This window comes from Protomyctophum parallelum, assembly GCF_964188405.1.
Source record: "Protomyctophum parallelum genome assembly, chromosome: 7".
NCBI lineage: Eukaryota > Metazoa > Chordata > Actinopteri > Myctophiformes > Myctophidae > Protomyctophum > Protomyctophum parallelum.
In genome coordinates this window covers 8,931,066-8,949,347 of record NC_139705.1, presented here as the reverse complement: position 1 = coordinate 8,949,347, position 18,282 = coordinate 8,931,066, and the positions used below count along the sequence as shown (strand labels likewise).

Genomic DNA, 18,282 nt, shown 5'->3' with positions numbered 1-18,282 from the left:
AGTCAAGGGATGTTGGCTGAAGGCTTTGCAGCACAGTAATCACCTCAAGTCGACAGCAGATAATAGTGGAATTGTAAACGCACATTAATTTTACTTGATGGTTATGATTCTTCCACTTGAATCCAGTGCTGTAAAGCTCGGGCAGCGTGTCCCTGATAAGCTGTAGCGCATACACGGTGTCCTTTTAACTCTGAAAAAGTTAAATGAAACCCTCTGCATTTTAATGTGTAGGTACCATTTGTCTTATCCTCAGCCCATGTCCCAAGGAACGTATGTCTATGTCATTAGAAGACTTTCAGATAATCATTACATTCTTCACCCACTACAGTAGCTACAGTAGCTACAGTAGCTACTTCATGTGTTCTAGTTCAGCATGGACACTTAATGGTACATTCAAACGTACCATTAAGTGTCACAGACAAGTATGAGCCGGACTAACGGCATCGGTTCAATAACCCCCTGTGAAAAAACAAAACAAAAAACCTTCACCTATATTTATCAAGCTATCAACATTGCTAGTCTCCATTGGATCACTTATGAAGAAATACCCGTAAACATTCATTCATGCATCCAATGATGAATGGTCATTAACTCTATTTCTTTTTCCTTCTTTCTTTTTCACTTTGGGCCCCTTTTAAATGTCATACGTTGTGTTTTCATAAAGCTTAACTCATGCTCCACCGCACATTGGTTAGATAGATCGGTCCTTTTCGGCAAGTTACACAGTCTTACTACAAATAATGCTTAATGCAGGTGTTGCACACCCAAAATAGCAGATCTACAAGCTCTTGTGGAGCTTGTCAACTGGCTGTTTTAGGCTAGCGATACCCGCTCTAGTGTAACTCAGGCTTTATAGTCGTTTGGATGTGTGATGTGTGTTCTCATCTCTTCTCCACAGAGAGGGGGACTGGTGGCTGGCCCGCTCCCTGACCACTGGAGAGAGCGGGTATATCCCCAGCAATTATGTGGCTCCGTCTGACTCCATCCAAGCAGAAGAGTAAATCTTTCCTTTTTTTTCTCAATCTCTCTCTCTCTCTCTCTCTCTCTCTCTCTGTCTCTGCTATCTCTTTTATCTACTCCTTTCATCAAGAGAGCCTAAAAATGTGCAGCCTGATGCGTGATTCTACAGAGAATTCATTTCCGTATATAATCTGAATTTGACTTTGAAGTCGATGCCTGTGCCTCAGCACCAAAATGGATATTGGATACAGATAATTAATACAGATATTAATGGATACAGATATTTCTTTTTTTACACCCTCAAGAGTTGAATCCACACTCGTTTTAATGTGTATAGCTCCAGTGTTTCTTAATTCTCTGAAGGCATGCACATTCTTTGTGTACATGATGCTTAATTACTTGCGAATTTAATAGACCACTGGTGTGGTCTGGGGGTCCTTGGGGGGGGGGGGGGGGGGGGGGGGGTTCCATGGGGTCCCCAGCTAAATGCTGATAGTTAGGAACCAAAAATGAACCCTTACAAGTTTGTAACTTAAAGTGTACAAATGGAACCAAATGGACTGTTACAGGTACTTTCGTTGGTTTTACATTCTCAGGGCTCCATCTTATCCCTTATCCCTAAACATATTTGCCATTTTTTACTATTTTGAAAAACATTTAAAAATAATTCAACTAGTCGAGACGTTGTGAGCTTGTAGATCGGCTATTTGAACTATTTTAAAAGGTTTTTTTAAATAGTAAAAAAGGGCAAAATGAGTTTAGGGAATAGGGTTAAGGGGTGGCGCAAGATATAGCCCTCAGAGTTATATGAACACTGAACATTTTACAGTGTAGATTAGAGGTACAACTTAGTCTGTGGCCTAATGTCCTTGACATTAAAAAGGTTGAGAATCACTGCATTAACCCTTCAAAGCCCGGATATAGTTCTACTTGCAAAAAAGAGATTTCAACCTTACTACTACTTTCTACTACTAGTACTTCGCAGAGGAAAATATGTAAAAAACAAAACAAAAACAAAACATAATTTACATTTGGGAAATATCTTTCACAATAATATATAAAACATGTTCTAGACATTCTGATTATCACAAAATATATATATATATTACGTTCCAGTCCAGTCCAGAGATTTTGAAGTTGTGTGAATTTCTGCCTCATAATCAATGGCATTGTAAGACTAAACAATGAACATCAATGATGATCTTTAGGTGAAAAAAGAACAGAAAAAAATAATAGTTTTTGATCAAATAAAATAAATGTTGCCCAAAAGCATCGCTGGGGCTGGAAGGGTACCATAAACTAAACTAAACTTTTAACAGCTGTATTTTCTCTTTGCCTTTGCCCACTGCACCGCCAGTCATCTCAGATTGACTGTGGAGTCCAGGTAAGCAGCTGTAATGCTCTATAGCTGTCGGGACAATAGCATTTATTTTCAATCGTGCACTTTTAGAGGCCATTGTCAACGACTCTTCCTCTAGCGTTACTCTTTCCTCTCGCCTTCCCTTTCACGTGCACGCGGCCTGATACCAATCCTTTACCCCCCCATCCTCCCTCACCCTGCCTTTTCCCCCGACCTCCCTGTCCTCACTCCACCCTGCGTCCTCCCCTACCTGTCCAACCCTCCTGCCTCCCTGACGTCCCTCTTCTCCCTGCCTCCCTAGGTGGTACTTTGGCAAGATTACACGGCGAGACTCTGAGAGGCTGCTGCTGAGTTTGGAGAACAGGAGAGGGACTTTCCTCGTGAGAGAGAGCGAGACCACCAAAGGTGAGTTTGATGCCTCTTTCTGGGGAAAATGGGAGAAGGTGGAGGGGCGGGTCACTCTCTCCAGCATCCATCCTACATCAGTATCAATGATTATATGGCTGTTACAGTAAGCCATTAGCATTGTTCACATACTCTCCATTCACACAGTACAGTATGTGTTGTTGAGGGGAACTACAACATGCCACTACAAAAGGTTTATTATTCCGCTGTGTGGTTCCCTGCTGTGTAATTATTGTGCACTGTGTGCTGCTTGTCATCTTTGTGGTTGTTTGGGTTCACAAGGGAGATGGGAGAAAAGGTTTGATGTGCTGCATGTGCCACACAGCCTGGAGGTGATATAGACAGCTGCTGTGCTGACTAAGGCACACTCGACTCCCCAAGGACTGACTGACTGACTGAATGACTGACTGACTGACTGTGTATGTGTATGCGCGCGTGTTTCACTCACTTTGCATGAATGCATGCACATGTGATGAATTTGAGTACAGGATCCATGCTAGTAGTTCATATTTGTGTGTTTGCACGTGATAATACATGTCTGTGGCATGTGTGGAGACAGGAGAGGGTTTAAGGGGTTGCTGCTGCAGACTCAGGGAGTGGGTGGCTGCGTAGGAGCAGTGGGGGGAGGCCTTTGTTAGGGGGGGTGAGCCAAATGGAAGTAGGTCAGTGTACAGTCACAGGTCCATATCGCCCCTGTTCACACACTGAGAGAGGGAAGAGGCATGGCCCTGGGACTGCTCAGAGACTGGAGACTGTCATGCCAGTTCACTACATTGAGGCTGCCATCTGGTGGTGGGATCATTGTTCACTCGCGGCTTTCAGTCACTGAGTTTTTCTCCCCAGTGTGTGTGTGTGTATGTGTGTGTGTGTGTGTGTGTGTGTGTGTGTGTGTGTGTCTACTTATTTTCCCTTGGATCATGACGCAACTCCCCATATAGGCCATTCAGATTTCTGCATAACTAGATTTTTCCCCATTTTGCATTCTCTTCAAAACGCTATTTTCTTTTGCTACTCCTCCTGCAGATTTTGTCCAATACTCTCATAAATCGCTAAATCGCTCTGGAGTCATGTGAAGAACATGTCATACAGAGTTGTAATAATGCATACCAATTGGATATATTTGGCTTCAAAGGGAGGAGTTACAAAAAAAAGCCAAACATCATAAACACATCGTCTGATTTAGATCCCACAGGGTTGCCACAAATTTGACAATTGTCTGACATTTTTTCAGCAAAAAGCAAATAATCTAAAGAAAAGGAAAATGAAGATTTTCTTTCGCACATTTTAGAAGCAAATATATTTTATTCAATAAATTGGCTGACTGTCAATATGGTTGTCATGATTACTTTAACCCATAAAGACCGGGAATGCTGCCGTATCTGTGTCATCTTAGCTTATGCAAATCTACAAGCTTGTAGATCTGCTATTTTTGAAAAATCGTGAAAACCATGTGCAAATCTTTAAACATACATTCTTTCACAGCCAACATTGGCTTGGGGAGAGGGGATAGGGGAGTTGCACCACTTGGTTCACACAGGTGTGATTTTTTCTTTGCTTCTGGGATGTCCCTGGAACAACATATGTTCAGATGGGGGTCGGTGGCCAAATACATATAACTTTTGGGGGTCCTTGACATTAAATAGTTTGAAAACCACTGATATAGAAACATAGTTTTTGTTTCAGAAAACTGGTCTCAGGTTTTAATGGGTTTTAAATGTAATCTGTTCCAGGTGCCTACTGTTTGTCTGTATTGGACTACGACAACACCAAAGGGTTGAACGTGAAACACTACAAGATCAGGAAGCTGGACAGCGGGGGCTTCTACATCACCTCACGCACACAGTTCAGCAACCTGCAGCAGCTCGTCAATCACTACCGCAGTGAGTTCACACCACAAAGTCTCCAGTCTAGTCATTCTGAATGTTTTTAATTTCACTTTCATAATATGCTTTTTAGGCCACAGACCTCCCATCCTCCTAAACCGCTTTCCCCAGCTAATTACTCCCCACTTTGTCTTACCATTCTACTGTTTTTATTGATTTTGCTCTTATTTTATTGTGTTGTAACCCATGAAGCCATAATACCAAAAAAGGTCTGCATTGCATGAGAGACGATGATATTTCAGAAAGCAAAATGTATTTTTGATGGTATTTAATGTACCAAGTGATGAACTACTGCAAAGAATAAAATTGGACCGTACGTTCTTGCTTCCTGCCATCTCCCAGAGCATGCTGACGGGTTGTGTCACAGTCTGACGGAGGTGTGCCCCGTCCTGAAGCCACAGACCCAGGGTTTGGCCAGAGACGCCTGGGAGATCCCCAGAGAGTCTCTCCGCCTCGACGTCAAACTTGGACAGGGGTGCTTCGGAGAGGTCTGGATGGGTAAGGCATATCTTGTGCTGTGACATATTACTGTCTTGACACCATGTAGAAACACTGTCTAATTTGCTTTCTTAGTCTTGAGCTCTGGAACCAGACCATTGGAAATGGCATTGTTAACACTCCGATTGTCCGGGGTTATTTAATCCATGAAATCATAGCGCCCAATCGATTTATAGCAGCGGAGTACTTTTACCGACGGACTGGATGTTATCCCAGATGTGGATGTAGCAGCTAAATGTAGCCAAAACACTCTAGAGCCGATCGACAACAACGGGAGGTAAGGTAAGGTAATCTACCGCGACGTTTTAAGATTTTCGTTCTCGTCGGCTAAACGGGGGCGGAACATTTTCCCTGACGTCCCACTGTTACGTAACATCGAGTATTGCGCAAGGGCACTCCTAGGCTGTGGAGTGATGCGATCGGTTTTCGTATCAATAAACTTCGTCTTTTGGATAAAACTTCGTCCTGGGCGCTGGGTGTTACTAATAGAAATGACGGTGAATTTCGTCCGGGGCGATTAGAGTGTTAACTAACTCTGCCAACAATATGCAATTGTGATTGTCATTTTGACCTTGCTCTAGAGTGTGACCTTGTCCTTTGAACTTTTCATGAGAATCTGACCCATGTGAACTTGATTTTTACATTGACCTTTGACCCTTTTGACCCTTCAGTTTGGCTTATTGATCATTTTGATCAGAAGATTGATCTTGATGTGATTAGTGAACAAAAGTGTTTGTGCCTGTTTCAACAGGAACATGGAACGGTACAACACGTGTGGCCATCAAGACACTAAAGCCTGGCACCATGTCTACTGACGCCTTCCTCCAGGAAGCCCAGGTCATGAAGAAGCTGAGACACGAGAAGCTGGTTCAGCTCTATGCCGTGGTGTCGGAGGAGCCCATCTACATTGTGACGGAGTACATGGGCCAAGGTAGTATATATACGTCATTATAATGAAGTTGTGTTCAGTGTTGTGAACTTTTAGATCTGCTATTTCTAGCAACGACCCCAGCATGCAACCAAAAATAAGTGTACCACGAGCTGAAATCATAACGATAGAAAACCTAACCGATTTAGGCCTGACGTCTTTTTTTTAAATGTATTTTTTTCTGAAAAACCTCATGTTTTTGTATCAGTGGTTCTCAATATTTAACAGTTTCCGTGCCTTGAATGGATTACTCCAGGTTAATGTCGCTGCCGTATCGGACATACCCGCCTTTTGTTTTATGTGTTTAATCCGCCGTAATGTAATGAATCAAAAGAAAATCCGTCTTCGTAGCGGAGTATGAGACTGGATGCCTTCGCTGAGATGACAAAACCGGAAATCGTCACATGCTGTGGGCTGCTAGGGCTTCTGGGAAATTGAGGCCAATGGAAATGCATTGGGTGCAACGCCTCATTGAAACCAATCTTGTGTGCGTCTTCCGCGTGCACCAAGATGGTGGATGCTACACACAGATCATAACAAACCACGGGAGCTTTTTTTGATGGATTTTCGCGGATTAAAAGCCCAAATAATTCAGCGTATGCTCTAAAGGTAATACAACAATCTCGGCAGTGAAGGGGGGTTGATTAAAATGCGGGTTAATCGTAAAAAACAGTCAAACTGTTAATGTCAAGAACCCCAAAATGTTATTTGGCCGCCGACCCCCATCTGAAAATATGTAATTCCAGGGACCCCCCCCCCCCCCCCCCCAGAAGCAAAGATTTGAGCTAAAAAGAATATATTCACTCTGAAAGAATATATTCAAACATTTGGGCCACATTTTCACGATTTTTCAAAAATAGCAGACCTACAAGCTCGTAGCGCGACACTCGGTGGTGCGCTTTGAGCTTGTAGATCTGCTATTTTCAATAGCTAAATTATAACATACTGCACCAAAAGGGGTTCCCGCCCAAAATGGGTTAATGCAAGCAGGTGTATTTAATTATGAAATATGTATTATTACACAAAGTCTCTATTTTGGCTGATGTTTTTTAAAATCTACTGTACACTAACAGGTAGCTTACTGGACTCCCTCAAAGGGGACATGGGGAAAATGCTCCGCCTCCCTCAACTGGTAGACATGGCCTCACAGGTCAGCACAAAAGATTTTGTACAACACTTGTTTCTTACCATACTATTAGTTTTTCTGTCTCTCATATACACAACTTGTCCCACCCTTTAGATTGCCTCGGGAATGGCTTATGTGGAGAGAATGAACTATGTGCACAGAGATCTGAGAGCTGCTAATATCCTGGTGGGAGACAATCTGGTGTGCAAGGTGGCTGACTTTGGTCTGGCCCGCCTCATAGAGGACAACGAATACACTGCTAGGCAAGGTAAGACCACCGGAGGGCGCTGGTTAGCTTTCATTTCTTTCTTCATACTTAATGTTGTGATTAGTGTGAGGTCAGGGTCATCATCGCACTGTTGCAAAGAAAGATGAACATGAACCCCTAGAAAGGTGCCATCAATGCTCACCTAGAACGGATGCCGAGCAAAACTGAACATGTTTCAGCATGTTAGGCTTAGATTAGATGTTGAAACAACGGCGTTTCATCTATATATATAGACGTTTAAAAAACGGCAAAAATGTTGACACTATAGAGACGTTTAAAAAACAGCTAATCAACATCTAAGCTAAGCCTAGACCACAAAGAAATGTTCACTTTTAGACCAGTTACAGTATATCCCGGTTTTAGACAGACTATTGCTCAAATTCTGTCTCTCAGGCGCATCATCACAGAAGTGATGATGAGCCTGGAGTAACATTTCATCTGCTCCATGCAATCGAGGCTATATGCACACAACACACATGCTAAGTTAATAACCGCAAATGGTGAAACGAATAGATTCATGATCACAGCTGGGCTTCTACAAGGGGATAGATACACCAGCTAGCTCCCTTCCTGTTCATAATGTCATTGACTTCACACTGCAGAGAACCATAGTTGGGTGTGAGGCCAAGCTTAGATTTACCATTAACTCCAAGGAGGTCAACATGGCATCCAGCAAATGCAGAGATAAATCAGGGAATCATCGCACAAGAAAGCCGAGAGCTGAAGGATGTCAAGGACTACAGTGTTGAGTGTTGTATTGGTTGCTACTGTAGTCACGCTGTAATTGATGACCTACTTAAGTCTATGACTCCAGTGGTTGCTCTTTTGCCATTTCACACGCTGTTAGTAGCAGAAATTCGATTGAGATGTTTTGTCAGGTTCACGGAAGAACAACAATGCCTCCCCTTTCCAGGCCCATACATTTTTTATATACTGTAGAACAGCGAGGCGTAATTACAGCATAACATTCCCACCTGGGAATGTTGGTGACAAATATTTAGGTGACAGAGATAACAGTGAGACTGGAGGTTGTGTTTCAGTTTGTGTTTCAGTTTGAAATTACTTGAACTTGAACCGTATGATCGGCTTCAAATGCAAACGCTTTTCACAACTCGTCCCAAGATGAGTCCTTCCCTTACATTGGCAACAATACCATATGTAAATGGTTGTAAATGTACAAAGTCTACCGACAGCTGTCATCTTAAACATGCAAAATGAGCACTTTGAGAATTATTCCTCAACTTTAGGCTCAAGTCAGTTCCTTGGTTTAGGCACTTTACATTGGGTTAATTCCTTTGTGTTGTTACTTTGGATTTGATTATGTTTGTGTGTCCATGTGATATGATAACATTGAACAGCAAATGTCAATGTGAAGTTGATGATAAAATTGCACATACTGTACTTCTCTCTTGTTTATCTTTTTATCATCAGTTTCCTCATAGAGTAAAAAAAAAACAATGCTAGTTGTGTCACACATACTTCTCTCTTGTTTATCTTTTATCTTCAGTTTCCTCCCATAGAGTAAAAATATGCTAGTGTCAAAATATGTGATAGTTTCATAAGCCTGTGGCCCTGTGCAGTAATATTGTATGGTTTGCAAAACAGACCCAGTGGCCACGATCATCGGTTCTTTGGTTATTTGTATAGAGATTACAATATATGATATGGGTTTGTCAGGGGCAAGTTTAACAAGATGAACAAGTTCAGAATAGGTATTGTGTTATACAGTAACAAGCTGTATAACGCACGAACACACACACACACACACACACACACACACGCACGCACGCACGCACGCACGCACGCATGCACATACACACACACACACACACACACACACACACACACACACACACACACACACACACACACATACTCTCTTTGTGAAGGCAATTGACTCAGTCTCACCTAGAAAAGAACGCTCCTCGCTCCTTTGGAATTAATTGGAATGAAATATGAGTACAAATGGGAGGGCCTACAGTATATGGGGAGTTGCATCATGATCAAAGGAATCCAAGGGGTGTACATTTTAATCCACTGTCCAAAAGTGATATGCCAAACTGTGAAGCAAGCTGAGTACTAACACAATGTTTTCACAACCAGTTTTAGTTTAGTTTTATTTATGTTTTAGTTAACTCGAATAACCTTGGTCTGACCCCATAGACTACATTGTACTAGTTTGTATTTATTTGATCGACCAAAATATCAGCTTTTTGATCTGCTTTGGCTGCATGTTTTCTTTTACTATATTTTTATTTGATATAAAAAAACACCAAATATGTAATTGAAATGCCTAGGTAGATTTTTGTTTCCTGTCTGCCCCTGCCTTTTCCCCAATGAAGTTAGTTGGCATGATGTAAAGAAACAATGTGATGGAGTTCAACTTGTGTCTTCCATTGTTGTTGTAGGGGCCAAGTTTCCCATCAAGTGGACCGCACCTGAGGCTGCGCTGTACGGACGCTTCACCATCAAGTCTGACGTCTGGTCGTTTGGTGTTCTGTTGACTGAACTAGCAACCAAAGGCAGAGTTCCATATCCGGGTATGAATAAAAAAATATATATTCTGATCCCTGGGGATCGAGGGGAAATGTTTTCTTTCTGTATTCACTTCACCTAACGAGCTGTTAATGGTTGGGTGTCTTGCTCAGGGACACTTACAGGATGACTTCACCCATTATCAATAATATTTGTATTGGTTTTTACATTTTTTTGACAAAGACAAAACAAACACAGACAGCTCAGCTCAGAGACATTATGAAACAAAGGACAGATATACTGTACGCACATACTGTACACATACCTACATTGGGCCATAAAATAAATAAATAAAAATACAAAATATATGTGGACACATTGTTTGGTGCTTGACCGTCTAGATGGGTGAACAACTACGCTGAGAAAATTAAATTGAAATAATAAGACATTAATAGTATTAATACCCACAGCAGAAGGTAAAAAGTTAATTAAAATAAAGTAAATAAACAAGGAATGATGATCCTATACAATACATCAAGGTTAGTGGTATCTCTTCTGTCAAGGAACCCTATGGTCAAGGTGGCAGCTAATTGCGTGCCAATAAAACGCGAATATGGGTCCCATATTTTATATAAGGCATCTGTTGTGGAGCGTGACTTGGTCCTCACTAATGCTCATTATAATATGGTACATTTTTTTGTCTACTCGATCTGTGTCTCAGAGGAGGGCTGTGTGTACATTTCAGAAACCCAGTGACATCATCAATGGGAAATCCAAGCTAATAGAAAAGGCAGGATTTCTATTCCTGGAAAGTTAGCATGCTAACTGAATGAAAGTATTTGTTCTCACGTTAATACAAAAGGTCAAACGATGATGTCACTCTGGTAGAGGGGTTTCTGACGTGTCCACAGCTCTTCTATGAGATACAGACTAAGTAGAAAACAACTGCGCCATTTTATCATGAGCATTAGTGAGGTCCAATTATATGAGCTGCAGGTAAGAAATGGGTAAACACACACTGTACACCGGGCGAGCCAATTAAGGGTTGGACCAGTGACCTTCACGATCCCCAGGCAGCCTCTCTACCATCTCGGCTATGGCTGCCTAAAATACAACATGTGGTCCATTTTCTTGTGCAGGCATGGTAAACCGGGAGGTTCTGGACCAGGTGGAGCGTGGCTACAGGATGCCGATCCCCGCCGAGTGCCCCGAGTCCCTTCACGAGTTGATGCTGACCTGCTGGAGGAAGGAGGCGGAGGAGCGGCCCACCTTTGAGTACCTGCAGGGCTTCCTGGAAGATTACTTCACATCCACAGAGCCCCAGTACCAGCCGGGAGAGAACCTGTAAATGGGCAGTGTGTGTGTGTGTGTGTGTGTGTGTGTATGCTCGTGAGCATGTAAAATGCTTTAGAGCACATGGTCATGAAGGTATGCGTGTGCACAGGCATGTACTGTATGTATAAAGCTAAATTTAGAAAAATAGCTGATCTACAAGGTCACAAGGCATCATGATATAAAGACACCTTGTGAGCTTCAGTGTCGGCATGCGATGTCATCGTTCAAAGTACAAGTCAAGCTTAAGAAGGGGAGAAGAGTTGGGTACGATTTAATGACATCAACCTCTCTGGCATCTGGGACCGCCAGCGACGTAAAACAAAGCAATCAGCCACCTTCAGTACCTGCATCTTTCTATCATCACTGTCACACTCTGCATGGTCTCAGTCAGTTCTGAGGACTATGAGAACAATAAAGAAGGATTATCTTTGACGTACAGGAGGACTTTTCCCCCTCATGTTTTTGTCAACAGACCATGCCTCATTCCCTCGTGTTTGCAATGTTTCCTCATGACACATCTTGCTCATGCCTTCTTATGTCTGTGATGATTCACGTGATTGACTTTTGTGGTTAGTCAGGCTCAACACTGGCTGTGACGCTGAACCAAATGGAAACGTTACAGATGCGTAGAACAAGGGAGGGATCAGTGAACCCAACGCACACCGTGATAATATGGAGTGTTGTTTTAAAGGTGCTGATTATTTGGTTTGTTTCCTGGTCTAAACTACAGCAGGGCAAATATGGCAGACTCTCACTTACTCAATAAGGCTCACTTTATAGTACACCATGATGTAAGCAAGGCTGCTGCAAATAATAACATGGTAATGGGGTTGTTGAATTTCAGTTCACAATAATATAATACAAAAATAATGATGCACATTGGCCTAAATCTAACACACCCATTATTAATTTGATTGGCTGCAATTACATTGCTTACTACCGTGCAATGTCTTTAACCTTCTGTAGGTTTGAAGAGGAACTACAAATTTAGCTTAGAGTTTCATACCCTAAACTCGTAACTTAAATTAACACTCCAGGTTTCGCTGTGCAACACCTGAATGAAAGCTTCACTTCGGGATATCCTGTTTTTCAGACATTTAACAAATGTATACTGTGTATTAGTCTTCCTACACTGTAAAGTCCTGAGTGTTCATTTAACTCTACGAGTGTAAAAATATACCTGTGAGCGTACGTACGAAAGGTTAAATTATCAGGATTTTACAGTATGTTTATTTCTACAGAGTGACTCTTTGGAACCTTTCTATTTACGATGTCTCGGATGTTCTATTTGAGATTAATCACGTTATCAAACCTGGATCAACTGGAATAATGTGTATGTTGGCTCATTATTGGCATTATTTAGGTCTGTTTGCTGACTGATGTGAGGTGTAGCATGACGGTGGTTCTCAACATGGCCCCTGAGGGGGTTCCAGGGGGTCCCCAGTAAAATGATGATTTATAGGAACCTAATGGGAACTCTGATTGTAGTTGTACACGCTCAGAGTAAACGCGGAGCATTTTACATTGTAGATTGGAGTCCCAAAGGTACAAATTTAAATCATATGAAATAATGCATATCAAACTGGGGGTCCTTAAAATTAAATAAGTTGAGAATCACAATCATTCAGGTGTCCATGTCCCTGTATGTCCTTCTGGCTTACCTCTGATAGCATTCACTAGCCAGCCTATAGGTTTAACACTGTGACCAGTGTACAGTACAACACGATGAAGAGAGAAAAAAGAGGGACTGTTTCTCTTTATGTAATGTTGTTTTTGGCTACTGATGACTAATACTTCTCAGGACAGAGAAGAATACAAATCTGCAATGTAGTTTTATGCTAATGAAAACATTTTTTTTTTACTCTTCTATTGTGTACAAAATGTATTTTTATGACTGACATTTTCTTACAGTGCAGTAAGGGCCCTGTCATTTCTAACTTGATGATGATATATACAGTACTCCACTGGTTTGTGAATCCTGTGTCCAGTACTAGCTATGGATTAGAATCATGGTTTGCTTTCAGGCATTCAGATAACAATGTGTCTCTTTTCAGACTCTGCCTCCACGACGAGCTTATAGTGAGCTTTAAGTAAGAACTGTTCAGTACAGATTTGAGTGAGCATGATCTTACTCTAGGCATTAATAGTGATGGTACTGAATACAGCCTATAGGGGGCACTGAAAAGCCAACCCAAGTCTATGTATGGCTTTAGGAAATAAATTGGCATCTTATCAAAATTGTAAATAATATCCTCAATGAAAATATTTTGTACATGCTCTCTATTATAATTTATTCATTTGCAAAATACCCCATCCCCAATGGTTTATCGTTTTGGGACCATGTTACCATCCATTTAATGTTTATGATAAACCCTTTGAGTAACTGAAGTAGCCTACAACATACTGTATGTGTATATAATAATTACAAGAGAGCATCATTTTCTTGAGACAACTGTTTTTTGTTCATATTTCAGTGAAATGTAGCCTGGGACATTTACACGAGTGGTGCATCTAACCACTCAACGCATAGCTTTTTAACAAAAGCTTAATTTATGCTCCATCGCACGACATGGTGCCAAAAAGAACTGAGACTCTTGCTAGAACTAATAACTCTGCTACAAATATCTTTACACACCACAACCTATAAATAAAACCACTAATGTTTACATAGCCTATATATGGAAATCTTCTGGGATTTTTGGGCACTTTCAGAGGCTGATAAATGAACAGCTAATGAGCTGCCTTCTTGTGTACAGTTGAAAGAATTATGGTTTATGTTGACGACGTCATCATCAACTTGCATGATGTAAATGCTGTATTTTTTTAAAATCCTGATATGACCACCTTTTCATGAACCACTATTGATTCAGCTTATCGTCCTCTTCAGATGAGATTGTGTAGCCTGTAGCCTATATTTAGATTTTCTTGCATTTATCTTTTTTTTTTACCCAACCGGTCTGATTTCATGAAACGGATGCAAGAAAAGGGTTTAATCTTCTAACCAGTCTCGTTCACACTGACCATGATCATGTGAGGTTCTAACCAGCCTGTATTAGTCTTCTTCACATTGACCATTTATGTATGTATGTGGGGTGGGGGGGGGGGGGGGGGGGGGATTCCAGGTATTCCTATAGGCTACTGTATAATATATAAATATACTATATTTAAATATATTATATGTTATACAGCCGTCAAATAGAAATAAAAGGAACTTTCTGACAATTAAATCTAGTTTATACCCTACTGTATATTGTTCAAAAATAAGATTATAATGTTTGAATAAAATATGTAGCCTATATTGCCAAATGTATTCTGCCACACCCTGACTTTTTGTCTTAATTAATAAAGGACACATTTAATTTTCCTTTGAATTACCAGCGTTTTTTGTCTTTTTGAGCCTCCCTATATAGTCCCTAGTAGGCCTATATAGTGAATAAAACTGATCTAAGAGCAGCATAACTTTAAAAGGATTTGAATATACAATACTTTCATTATAGGCCTACATGTTTGGCCAGCTCATTTAGTGTAAAATAACTGCCTTCCTGGAATGGAAAGTTATCACATTGCTTACTTATGTTAGGATAAATATGAAATATCTTGCATCAAATTAAGATGGGCCTATACTGATAATGAATAAAGTTTCTGTAAGTCCTGTTGAAACCTGCAGGCTAGTGGGCCACATGGCCAGGGCTTGAATTCAACCGGTCAAAATACATCATAAACATAAACATAAACATAATACATCATAAACAGTTCACCACACTATTCCAGGAATACAGGATGTGAAGTAATTTCCTTTAAAACTGTGCCACATGCACAGTCCACTCACTCCACTGTATCTTTCGCCCTCTCTGACCCGTGTCTATAGCTCATCACGTTAAGTGCAGTTTGTGGCTAGGCCTTCATCAACCTGCTGGCTGCCGCCCATCATCACGTGTGAATTGTGTTTGCGCTGTTACCAGAAACCCCCGGAAGGGAAGAGCTGTGCATATTGGCCATATGGACGCAGGTGAGGGAGAGGGAGCGTTCGTTCTCTTATCTGTTGGAAATTCCCTTTTAATAGCCCTGGGCTGTAAAACAAAAGAAAGACGAGATGGACGCGGCACAGATTCATCCTCACTTTAAAAAAGGTAATGTAACAATCTTTACAAAAGATAAGTACCCAAATGTAGATTATTATTGTTTGTACATCGCACTGATCGCAGTGAATGGGCTAATTGCTTACTGTATGTCTATTGTGCAAATACGTGTAGGCTACTCTGCTACTCTGACTGCTGTGCTCAGGGTGCTGTACTTTCTTAATATTGGCTGTCGCTCAGCCTGTCATTCGAAAGATAGAACTGAATCACAATAGTTTATCTCTTATGTTACAGTTGATGTAACGCTTGTAATAACTACACAACACTGTTGTGACTGCTGTACCTACAAACCCTGGCACGTCGTAGGTCAAACTGTATGGGTCTTAAAATTAAACTTTTCCTGTTTGTTCATTTATCCACTTCCTCTCATTGTAGGCGTCTAGCCTTAAATGTCTTCGCCGAAGGATTATTAGGACCCATACAATTCTACTGCAGTGTGACAAAGTTAAATTACATGACATGTTCCTTACTCGCTGCCTGTAATGTCTCTCATTTTGCTCTCAACTTTTGGTCAACCCACGCCCCTTTCGATCTACCAGCCCACATGTCAATGTCACCCTGAATGATACACACAGTTTTCCAGCACCTGCAGGACCGCATTATTATCAACTCAGACACGCAACAACATATAGGTAAGTGAATTAATCTATTCACAGATGAAGGTAGGTAGGTTTATGTAGTACACAGTATTTACAGAATTGCTCATTCTAAACAAAGCACACAACACAAAATGGTTACACACAAAATAAGAATCATTATAGCTGTACCAATATAAACTACAGCCCGACAGCAGTATAGTAGTAATAATATATTTAGTAAGAAGCATGCAGTTAAAGTGAGTTCTTCTCTCTCAGAGCAGGACTGGACATGTTCTAAGGAATCCTGCTGATTCTTGTATGATATTTTTGGAATTCTTATTGACACCTGGTGCAACTATACGTTGTTCTACCTTTTATGCCGGCGTCTGTAACATAACTATTTAAAAAAAAGAATGAATCAGAATTTGAAGGTTTTTCAGAAACCTTAGGTCAGGTCCTAGAAGGCGTTCCCAGATTCGGCCTCAGGCATCAATGGGTTAACATTTTTGCCAGTCGGATGAAAGCTACTGTGTGTGTTTATCTCCTCCTGGTTCCTACCAGATGATGCATGTATTGACATGTGAGACTAATTTCAGGCTTTCCACTTATTCATTGTGTCTTCTGATTCTGAAAACTAAATTACGTTAACATTTAACAGTTTCAAGTCTCCCAGCTTGTTGCACCGCTTTCAGCATGGTATTGGACTTTCATCTTTATACAAGCCTGATATGACTGGGCTAATCATTTTAGATAACTCTGGCATGTACATTTTATCTGAACTTTCCTTCAGGTCGGAATTTTAAAAGGTCTCAGACATAGACGTGCGCGCGCGCAAACACACACACACACACACACACACACACACACACACACACACACACACACACACACACACACACACACCATTTTATTCTGTTAATTGTAGGGTCTGTGTCTCAGTTGCAGGGCAACTCACAGCAGCAGGGGGTTGGTGTGAGTTACATTTTAGCATCAGGAAGGAAGGTCTGGCCATAAGTTATATGAAATGCTACTTTAGAACAGTCACTATGACAGACTCACGCACACTAGAGCCTCTGAGTTGTTGCTGATGTGGTTTCAGAATGTGTCAGAATCTGCAGCGCGATAGACAGTGTAGTAGTTGTATGGGTGGAATATGTTTTTGCTGATGCCGTTTAATCAAAGTATAATTTTTGCATACGTAACGTTTTCTCAGCAATACTCACGAGTGTTCACCAATGTTTATTTTTTGTGTTGAATTATATTAATTAAATACATACTGTAGCAGATCTAGAAATAGCAGATACACGACTATACTTGTGAACACCTTGTGAACTATGATTAGTTATTTTTCATGCTTTCCAGATTAGATCTACTTCCTCTTTCTTGTTTGAGCATCATGGATGGGGCTAGGGGGTGCATACTTAGTTTAGACTAGTCATTGGTTAATGGTTAGACATTGGGGCTAGTAGTACTGTTCTTTCTAAGACAGTAGGGACTGTTTCTTGAGCTTTTTAATTTATCTGACCTAATCAATCAACATGCCCCCATGTGACTTTCATGTTTTCTCCTTTTGGCCAAAGCTGTAGCTTTTGGGAAACTATATAAACTGTTAGTCCCTGTAATTCAGCTAGCCACTATTGGGTTTCCATTGCATTGACAGGTAAGTTTTGATTCCTTACTCAAGTAAATTCTCTCTTAGTTCTTCTCTTGCCTCATTGTGTACAGTATATGTACTCACTACAGATTTCACTACAGATTTCTGCCTTTGTCTTTGCCTTTGACTTTGTTTTATAAACTGACTCCACCTATTGCAAATATTGACTGAAAAGGTTAATTGCTAACCCTTTGTATGCTAAATAATATTGCAAATGGACGTTCTCATGTGCGACTGCGAGCAACTATTTGTCCCCCTTATCCGATGGACCATAATCCGATGTATCATACTTTCACAAGCAGCCAAAGAACTTTGTATCTTCACTGCCTTAGTGGGTTATGTTTTGCTTTTGTTTGAGTGTGGCCGAGTGCATGTGGTCGTGTGGCCGTACAACCATAATTAAAAATGGTTCATCCTGCACAATGTATAGTTTCAGAATTGACATCTTAATGTGCACAAGTTCTGAGGAAGATCCTGGTGGCTCGAAATATTACCTGAAAATAAATTGTATTGATGCACAGATTTTTTGTTTTTGTTTACATGTTGAAGTTTTGATCCGTCGCCCAACCTAGTAGGATTTGGGGGCGATATCTCAAACCCTCACCCTAACCCTAACCTCCCAAGGGGCAGCACACCTAAACCTAACCTTAACCCCCCTCCCAACCCTTAACGC

General features: G+C 41.0%; 1 protein-coding gene across 1 annotated transcript in view; it reads left to right on the top strand.

Moving 5' to 3' along the window:
• src (v-src avian sarcoma (Schmidt-Ruppin A-2) viral oncogene homolog) overlaps window positions 1-14,304 on the top strand; it is a 41,742-nt gene extending 27,438 nt beyond the window's left edge. The window contains exons 4-12 of the mRNA XM_083770242.1: window positions 899-997; window positions 2,622-2,725; window positions 4,456-4,605; window positions 4,951-5,106; window positions 5,858-6,037; window positions 7,108-7,184; window positions 7,275-7,428; window positions 9,837-9,968; window positions 11,043-14,304. Coding sequence (XP_083626368.1) covers window positions 899-997; window positions 2,622-2,725; window positions 4,456-4,605; window positions 4,951-5,106; window positions 5,858-6,037; window positions 7,108-7,184; window positions 7,275-7,428; window positions 9,837-9,968; window positions 11,043-11,251 — 1,261 coding nt within the window. The 3' untranslated portion in view covers window positions 11,252-14,304. The remainder of the gene's footprint in view (window positions 1-898; window positions 998-2,621; window positions 2,726-4,455; window positions 4,606-4,950; window positions 5,107-5,857; window positions 6,038-7,107; window positions 7,185-7,274; window positions 7,429-9,836; window positions 9,969-11,042) is intronic.
• The last annotated feature ends 3,978 nt before the right edge of the window (window positions 14,305-18,282 follow it).